This window comes from Heterodontus francisci, chromosome 21 (genome assembly GCF_036365525.1).
Source record: "Heterodontus francisci isolate sHetFra1 chromosome 21, sHetFra1.hap1, whole genome shotgun sequence".
NCBI classification, from domain to species: domain Eukaryota; kingdom Metazoa; phylum Chordata; class Chondrichthyes; order Heterodontiformes; family Heterodontidae; genus Heterodontus; species Heterodontus francisci.
The window spans coordinates 42,817,516-42,827,406 of NC_090391.1; the positions used below are offsets into that span (position 1 = coordinate 42,817,516).

Below are 9,891 nucleotides of genomic sequence, written 5' to 3' on the forward strand. Positions count from 1 at the left end.
CTTCTTGTTTTTGAAAATATTCTAAAGCAATTTTAAAGTGTTTTGCAATTGCCCTGAAGATAGGTTTAGTTGGATAATGGTGCCTTGGGGAGAATAGATGATTAATTTTGTTTGTTTAACTGAATATAACTAATGTGGTGCACTTCACGCTAATTATCCCAGTCACCATCGCCCACTGGTATAAGTAGGGTCTCATTTGACTGAATTCACAATTTTCAGTCAGAGTCTCAAAGACAGCGTGCGATGACATGGAACATGGATTATCCATTCATCTTTGAATTTGAACGCATTTACTACCCTATTCTTGCAGCCGTTGGTATAACGGGTAAGACAATAAAACTGGTCAAAGTATAAAGCAATGTAACTGCTTCTGTTCTTGTTCCTTGTCCTCTACTGTACATAACAGTATTAATAAATTTGGACATAAGAAAGAGATGAAGAGCGTGTCAGAAAGACAGATGGAAAGAAAACAGAGAATATGCAAACTGTGTAATATGTTTTGACGTCTGTGATATAATCGCCTATTCTATTGTATAAATATATTTAGTATTGTTAGTTGTCTGCTTAATAAGATTTCTTAATTAAAATTACCAATTTGTTTGAAACTTCAACCACAGAAATAATGGTAAGTGATGTCCCAGTACTCTATCTAGGAGAATTCCATATCTCCAATAGACGCTCGCAACAGATGTCATCAGTCACCCCGTCAGAAATTGCACCATTGTTTCCATTGAGGTTTCAACTTTTTTTTTGTATTGTCGGAAATAACAAGGAGAAGCAAAGCATTTTCACCTGAAAATTAACCATTTTAGTCCAGACCATTGGCTATGAGCTCTTCACAAAAATCATGATTCCAGAGAAAGATAGTTCTGTATTGCTGGTACTGAAAGGGCCATGATCATTCATTGATTCAAATAAAAGTACTTTCCGTTGTTGAAATAGACTGCATGCCCAATATCAACAATAAAATAAAGCCAGAAAAATTGGCAATAATCGCCATGTCTGGCAGCTTCTGTAGCGAGGGAAACAGAGGTAACATTTTAGGTTGTTAACCTTTTATCAGTAGCTTTCACTCTGCCTGAGATCTGAGAGAAGTTGTCAGGGCCAGTGATTGCCTCGTAAGCTCTTGGCTGGTGAGGGTGCTGTTCGAAAGTCAGCTCTGTAGGAAATCAATTAGTTATTAGGTAGCACTGTATGCGCAGTTATTTTCCGTCTTGCAGCCGGTTACTTGGCTGTTTAAACTTGATAGGATGGCAATGTGACAGGTATCTAGGATAAGTCATAGTCTTTTAAAACTATGTTTGGAACACATGGCGTCTCCATTGATCACTAAATGCAGGAGAAATACCACAGGGAAAGGCTTTGCAATTGATTATTTGATCATACTGAAACAGATGCATTTTTGTTAAATGTAAATACTGCATGTGAAAATTGCAATCTAAATGAAGCAGGCCGAAAATTATATCAATGGAATTCATAGGTTATGGACAATGTAGGTTCAATACTCGCCAATCCAAGAGTCCCCCAGTGCTTGGGAATTAAATGGTATGGAGAAACCCCGTAGGAGTATTTGGGAACTTAGCTTCCAACAGAGCTGGGGAAAAGGGCAGCATCAGTTGAACCTGGGAGAGAGAGATGGATAGAGAGAGAAAGAGAGAGAGAGAGAGAGAGCAAAGCGGATTATGGGAAATGGATTTAGGTGGTGGTGGAAATGGATAAAGAGATGTATATGAAATGGAATTTTGTAAGAATGTCTCTTCATTGCACCTTTCCCATTGCCTGATTTTCCCGTTATTTGATTCCCTCGCTCCACTCAAGACTTATCTCTCTCCAACCCACCAAACGCGCCATAAATTCCCCAGATCGCTCAGGGATTTATTTTGTCCTGATTCTGCCTCCTTTGTCTGTCTCTCCATAACAGAGTTGCCTGAAAGGACAGGGAGGGTTATCAGTATTGATTGACCGAGAAAGATGAGATTGCAAAGGTGGGTAAATTAAAGAGCAAACAGGCTATGACAGTAGGGCTGGTAAGTGCGATTTCGTTGCTTCGTTTCCCGTTTTGACACACCTTTGAATTCATTATTAATCGTATTGCAGTCTCTTACCTTCATTCCACATTCCATTTTTCATCTTGTCTATTTTTGCTCCACATCAATGTCTAGTCAGCAATCGCACCTTGTGTTAATATAGCGCCTTTTAAGGAATAAAACTTCCCTTGCCCCTTCACAGGAGCATTATGGAGGGGAAAAAATGTCACTCCGAGCCACGTAAGGAAATAATGGCATGCTTTAAGGAATATCATAAATGAGCAAAGCGAGTTAGAGATGTGAATAGATTTCGAAGGGAATTTCAGAGCTCAGAACCCAGGCAGGGAATGCATGGTCGCCAATTGTGAAGCAATTAATATCAAGGATGAACAAGCGGCCAGGATTAGAGGAGACTAGAAATCTGCAAAGATTGGTGGAGACTACAGGGTTGGGGGTGGGGAAATCAACGGAATTCAAAACAAGGATGAGAATTTTACAATAGAGGCGTTGTTTGGCAGGCAGCCAACATAGGTCAGCGAGCACAAGGGTGATAGGGAAGCAGGACTATGTGCGAGTGAATCCATCAGCCGCTGGGTTTTGAATGACTGCAAGTTTACAGAAGAAAGAATGTGGGAAGCCAGTCAGGAGTGTATTGGCAGATTCAAATCTGGAGGTAACAATAGAATGGATGAGGGTTTCAGCAGCAGATGAGTTGAGGCAGGGGACGAGTTGGGCAGTGGACAGATGTTGAAATAGGTTGCCTTAGTGATGGCGCAGATATGTGGTTGGCTCTTCATCAGGTATAACATTGACGTTGTGAACAGTCTTGCTCAATGTCAGACAATTGTCACGGAGTGGCTTGGAATTAATGGCGAGGGAACAGAGATGTGACGGGGCAGAAGACAATGGTTTCACTCTTCCTAATATTTAACTGAAGGAAATGTTGTTCATCATGGATTTCAGACAAGCAGTGTGATAATTTAGTGGCGTTGAGGAGTTGACAGACATGGTGATGTCAAGCTTGGTGTTGTCAACAGAAATGTGGAAAATGATGCAGCATTTTCGAATGATGAAGCCGAGGAGTAGCTTGTCAATGTGAAATGGGAGCGGATAAAGGATAGATCATTGATGGACAGGAGAGGTAACGGTAGATTACACTTTGCACGTAATTATTTGGCGACAATTGGAAGGGTAAGAATGAGACCCGGTGAGAGCAGTCCCATCCATCGGGATTCTCATATTACACGTGTCTTGTTCCCTTCCTCCTTCATTTAGAACATTACAGCGCAGTACAGGCCCTAAGGCCCTCGATGTTGCGCCGCCCTGTGAAACCATCTGACCTACACTATTCCATTTTCATCCATGTGTCTATCCAATGTCCACTTAAATGCCCTTAAAGTTGGCGAATCTACTACTGCTGCAGGCAGGGCGTTCCACGCCCTTACTACTCTCTGAGTAAAGAAACTACCTCTCACATCTGTCCGATATCTATCACCCCTCAACTTGAAGCTATGTCCCCTCGTGTTTGCCATCACCATCCGAGGAAAAAGACGCTCACTATCCACCCTATCTAACCCTCTGATTATCTTATATGTCTCTATTAAGTCACCTCTCCTCCTCCTTCTCTCCAACGAAAACAACCTCAAGTCCCTCAGCCTTTCCTCGTAAGACCTTCCCTCCATACCAGGCAACATCCTAGTAAATCTCCTCTGCACCCTTTCCATAGCTTCCACATCCTTCCGATAATGCGGTGACCAGAACTGCACGCAATACTCCAGGTGCGGTCTCACCAGAGTTTTGTACAGCTGCAGCATGACCTCGTGGCTCCGAAACTCGACCCCCCTACTAATAAAAGCCAACACACCATATGCCATCTTAACAGCCCTATTAACCTGGTTAGCAACCTTCAGGGATTTATGTACCTGGACACCAAGATCTCTCTGTTCATCTACAGTACCAAGAATCCTCCCATGAGCCCAGTACTCTGCATTCCTGTTACTCCTTCCAAAGTGAATCACCTCACACTTTTCCGCATTAAACTCCATTTGCCATCTCTCAGCCCAGCTCTGCAGCCTATCTATGTATCTCTGTACCCGACAACATCCTTCGGCACTATCCACAACTCCACCGACCTTAGTGTCATCTGCAAATTTACTAACCCACCCTTCTACACCCTCTTCCAGGTCATTTATAAAAATGACAAACAGCAGTGGCCCCAAAACAGATCCTTGCGGTACACCACTAGTAACTAAACTCCAGGATGAACATTTGCCATCAACCACCACCCTCTGTCTTCTTTCAGCTAGCCAATTTCTGATCCAAAGCTCTAAATCACCTTCAACCCCATACTTCCGTATTTTCTGCAATAGCCTACCGTGGGGAACCTTATCAAACGCCTGACTGAAATCCATATACACCACATCCACTGCTTTACCCTCATCCACCTGTTTGGTCACCTTCTCGAAAAACTCAATAAGGTTTGTGAGGCACGACCTACCCGTCACAAAACCGTGCTGACTATCTCTAATGTACTTATTCTTTTCAAGATGATTATAAATCCTGTCTCTTATAACCTTTTCCAACATTTTACCCACAACCGAAGTAAGGCTCACAGGTCTATAATTACCAGGGCTGTCTCTACTCCCCTTCTTGAACAAGGGGACAACATTTGCAATCCTCCAGTCTTCCGGCACTATTCCTGTCGACAATGACGACATAAAGATCAAGGACAAAGGCTCTGCAATCTCCTCCCTAGCTTCCCAGAGAATCCTAGGATAAATCCCATCTGGCCCAGGGGACGTATCTATTTTCACACTTTCCAAAATTGCTAACACCTCCTCCTTGTGAACCTCAATCCCATCTAGCCTCGTAGCCTGAATCTCAGTATTCTCAACAACATTTTCTTTCTCTACTGTAAATACTGACGCAAAATATTCATTTAACACTTCCCCTATCTCCTCTGATTCCACACACAACTTCCCGCTACTATCCTTGATTGGCCCTAATCTAACTCTAGTCATTCTTTTATTCCTGATATACCTATAGAAAGCCTTAGGGTTTTCCCTGATCCGATCCACCAATGACTTCTCGTGTCCTCTCCTTGCTCTTCTTAGCTCTCCCTTTAGATCCTTCCTGGCTAGCTTGTAGCTCTCAAGCTCCCTAACTGAGCCTTCACGTCTCATCCTAACATAAGCCTTCTTCTTCCTCTTGACAAGCGCTTCAACTTCTTTAGTAAACCACGGCTCCCTCGCACGACAACTTCCCCCCTGCCTCACAGGTACATCCTTATCAAGGACACGCAGTAGCTGCTCCTTGAATAAGCTCCACATTTCGATTGTTCCCATCCGCTGCAGTTTCCTTCTCCATCCTACGCATCCGAAATCTTGCCTAATCGCATCATAACAACTAGTCCCCCATAACAACTACCCTGTTACTCTCACCCCTGTCGAGAATCATCTTCGCTATCCTTTCCTCTACATCTCTGGAACTATTCGGAGGTCTATAAAAGACTCTCAACAGGGTAACCTCACCTCTCCTGTTTCTAACCTCAGCCCATACTACCTCAGTAGCCGAGTCCTCAAACGTCCTTTCTGTCGCTGTAATACTCTCCTTGATTAACAATGCCACACTCCCCCCCTCTTTTACCATCTTCTCTGTTCTTACTGAAACTTCTAAATCCCGGAATCTGCAACATCCATTCCTGCCCCTGCTCTACCCATGTCTCCGAAATGGCCACTACATCGAGATCCCAGGTACCAACCCATGCTGCAAGCTCACCATCCTTATTCCGGATGCTCCTGGCGTTGAAATAGACACACTTTAAACCAGGTTCTTGCTTGCCAGTGCCCTCTTGCGTCCTTGTAACCATATCCCTGACCTCACTACTCTCAACATCCTGTCCACTGGCACTACAATTTAGGTTCCCATTCCCCTGCTGAATTAGTTTAAACCCCCCCGAAGAGCACGAGCAAACCTCCCCCCCAGGATATTGGTACCCCTCTGGTTCAGGTGAAGACCATCCTGTTTGTAGAGGTCCCACCTACCCCAGAAAGAGCCCCAATTATCCAGGAAACCAAAACCCTCCCTCCTGCACCATCCCTGCAGCCACGTGTTCAACTCCTCTCTCTCCCTATTCCTCGCTTCGCTATCACGTGGCACGGGCAACAACCCAGAGATAACAACTCTGTTTGTTCTCGCTCTAAGCTTCCACCCTAGCTCCCTACATTTCTGTCTTAAATCCCCATCTCTCTTGCTACCTATGTCGTTGGTGCCTATGTGGACCACGACTTGGGGCTGCTCCCCCTCCCCATTAAGGATCCCAAAAACACGATCCGAGACATCACGAACCCTGGCACCTGGGAGGCAATATACCAACCGTGAGTCTCTCTCGTTCCCACAGAAGCTCCTATCTGTTCCCCTAACTATGGAGTCCCCAATGACTAATGTTCTGCTCCTCTTCCCCCTTCCCTTCTGAGCAACAGGGACAGACTCTGTGCCAGATATCTGTACCCCATTGCTTACCCCTGGTAAGTCGTCCCCCGCAACAGTATCCAAAACGGTATACCTGTTGTTGAGGGAAACGGCCACAGGGGATCCCTGCACTGCCTGCTGGTTCCCTCTCCTTCCCCTGACGGTAACCCATCTACCTACTTCTTTTACCTGAGGTGTGACTACCTCCCCATAACTCCTCTCAATAACCTCCTTCGCCTCCCGAATGATCCGAATTTCATCCAGCTCCAGCTCCAGTTCCCTAACGCGGTTCTCGAGGAGCTGGAGTTGGGCGCACTTCCCACAGATGCAGTCAGCAGGGACACTCTTGGCGACCCTTACCTCCCACATTCTGCAGGAGGAACATGCAACTGCCTTAACCTCCATTCCCACTATTCCAAATTCCCAACAAATCTACTTTTTCCTTACCCAGCAGTCCCCTGGTCCTCCGAAAACAAAAGGGAATTCACTTTTAAACTTACGCTGAAATTGACTTCACAGCTGTAAGCCCGTTCACGCACCTCCGTTGCTATCCACGCTGCAGCCACCGAAACTAAAATCTTTTTTTTTTCTGAAGCAACACACGTTATAGCTGCATATTCAGAATCTTCTGCATTCTTACATTTTCCCTCAATCTTTTATTTAACTCAGTTTCCGTACAATTCAGTTCATTTTAATTTGCCTCATTGCAACTCCAGATCAGTTTTGTGTCCAGAACTAATCACAATTAACAAAGGAAACATCAAAGCTGAAATTAGTGCCAAGGGTCGGGGACTGCGACTGATCTTGGGATGGTCTAATGATAATTCCCTTTTCTCTCTCTTGTAGTGAACCTGCTCGCGATTGTGATCCTGTCCCGTGGAAAATGCGGTCTCTCCAAATGTGTCACTCATTACTTGGTGGCCATGGCAGTGGCGGATCTAATGGTGGTGATCATTGAAGTAATATTGAAGCGAATTAACAATATTTACTTGCCAATAAAATTCTTGTTCATCACTCCCGTATGCGCCATGAAACTTGTCACGAAAATTGCAGCACTGGACTGCTCCGTCTGGTTCATGGTTGCTTTCACCTTTGATCGCTTTGTAGCCATTTGTTGTCCGAATCTTCAACGAAAGCATTGTACCCAGAGAACGGCGAACATGGTTTCAGCGACCGTGTGTGTGCTCGGCTGCCTGAGAAGCATCCCCTTTTATTTCATGTATGAACCCCAACTTATAATTAACAACATTCCATACTTCTGCATTGAAACCTTTGCCTATTACACTTCGCCCTTCTGGGCGGTGTACGAGTGGTTTGACAGTATTTTAACACATTTAGTGCCGATCTTTTTGATCCTTTTGTTAAATACTCTCACTGTGAAACATATTCTAAAGTCCAATATCGTCCGCAGGGCGCTCCTCAGCAGCATCAATAACCAAAATGATCCAGAGAGTGAGAACCGGAAGAGATCAATGATCTTGCTCTTTACTATATCTGGTAATTTCATTCTTCTCTGGATGACATATGTTGTGCATTCCCTAAGGTGGCGGGTGAAAAACTACAATTATACAGACAGATACTATAGTAACCCAATATACATCAACCAGCAAACGGGATTCATGCTGCAGCTTCTCAGTTCTTGCACCAACACGTGTATTTATGGGCTGACACAGAGAAAATGCAGAGAAGAGCTGATGATTGGAATGAAATACATGATCACACTGAATGGGAGATTATGTAAATAGCAAGCAATTGACAGAAAGATGCATCTGTGTAGATTGAAAACCATACCCTTCTTCTGTCCCATAACACCAGACTGGCAGGTGATGGCAGGAAACAGGCTGACTCTCTTAAGAGCGAGAACTGGCCAATAAACCACCTACTCAGCCCAATGCAGCTGCATTGTAAAGCACACTGGACCACATCAGATAAATATGAAGTAATATTGCAGTGTGTAAGATCGTGTCCGTTAAATGTGAACCATTAATAATAATGCACACTTTGACCACATCGACTAAATGGGGAGTGTCTACGAATAATGCGCGTTCCACCACAGCTGGCAAATGTGGCGTCTTCAATGCTAATGCACACTGGATCGCATCTAATAAAAATGAAGCAGTTAATGATAATGGACACGGGATCACATATGGTAAATGTGAAACGTTGAGTAATAACGTACACAGGATCACATCTGGTAAATGTGAAACATTGGGTAATAATGCACACTGGACGCACATCTGGTAAATGTGAAGCAACAGTAATGACAAACACTGGACCAGTTAGGATAAATATGAAGCAATATTAATAATAAACACTGGACCACATCTGGTAAATGTGAGCCATTTAATAATATTGCACACTGGACCATATCTGGTAAATGTGAACTGTTCAATAATGATGCACACTGCGTTCAATAATATTGTAAACTGGAACGTGTGTGGTGTTTAGTAATTTTAATTCTTTCAGGGCATGTGGGCACCGCTGGCAAGAATAGCATTTTTTTGCCCGCCCGTAATTGCCATTGGCAACTCAATGGCTTGCTAGGCCAGTCAGTTAAGAGCCAACCACATTTCTTTGGGTCTCGACTCATAGAGTCATAGAGTTATACAGCGCAGAAACGGCCCCTTCGGCCCATCGTGTCCACGCCGGCTGTCCAGCACTTAATTATTCTAATTCCATATTCCTGCACTTGGCCCGTTGCTTTGGATGCTATTGCATTTCAAGTGCTCATATGTAGAGCAGAGCAGGTAAGGACAGAAGACTCTTTCCCTAAAGGATATTATTGAACCAGATGGGTTTTTAACAACAATCACTGACAGTTTCACGCCTCCAGTACTAATGAGCTGAAATCACAATCCCGCCACTGGCGTGATGGGGTTTGAACATGTGCGCTCAGGGAATTCGACTAGGTCTTTCCAGCACTACTTCAGTGACGTTGCCACCATGTCACCACATCCCATATGCACCGGACCTAATGCGGAAAATTTGAAACTTTTAATGATAATGCATCTTGGATCATACCTGATAAGTATTAATTCTTCAACAATAATGCACACTGGACCACAACTGGTAAATGTGAAACATTTAATCATAATACACACTGACCCTCAACTGTTAAATGTGTATAATGTAATAGTAATACAAACTGGACCACATCTGGTAAATCTTAATCTTGCAATCATGATGAAATCTTGAACATGTCTGGTAAATGCGAAACATTTATCAATTATACACACTGGAACACATCTTGCAAAGGTGATTCATTTCACATTAAGACACAATAGATAACATCTGGTAAATATGAAGCATATAATAATGCACAGTGCAGCACATCTGGTAAAAGTGAATCATTCAACATTAAGGTGCACTGGACAACATCTGGGAAATGTGAAGC

The 9,891-nt window shown here is 43.7% G+C and overlaps 1 protein-coding gene across 1 annotated transcript; it reads left to right on the top strand.

The window, feature by feature from the left end:
- Positions 1 to 243: 243 nt before the first annotated feature.
- On the top strand, positions 244 to 8,242 carry LOC137381099 (probable G-protein coupled receptor 139). Its single transcript, XM_068053488.1, has 3 exons — positions 244 to 325; positions 943 to 1,032; positions 7,344 to 8,242. Exons 1-3 carry the CDS (start codon positions 244 to 246, stop codon positions 8,240 to 8,242), a joined length of 1,071 nt encoding a protein of 356 aa, XP_067909589.1.
- Positions 8,243 to 9,891: the final 1,649 nt, after the last annotated feature.

Excerpts from the sequence above, each read along its gene's own strand:
- LOC137381099 (XM_068053488.1), top strand. The coding sequence starts at position 244 with ATGACATGGAACATGGATTATCCATTCATCTTTGAATTTGAACGCATT. Across the intron at positions 326-942 it reads TGCAGCCGTTGGTATAACGG|ACTGCATGCCCAATATCAAC; the intron begins GTAAGACAATAA and ends TTGTTGAAATAG. Across the intron at positions 1,033-7,343 it reads CTGTAGCGAGGGAAACAGAG|TGAACCTGCTCGCGATTGTG; the intron begins GTAACATTTTAG and ends TCTCTCTTGTAG.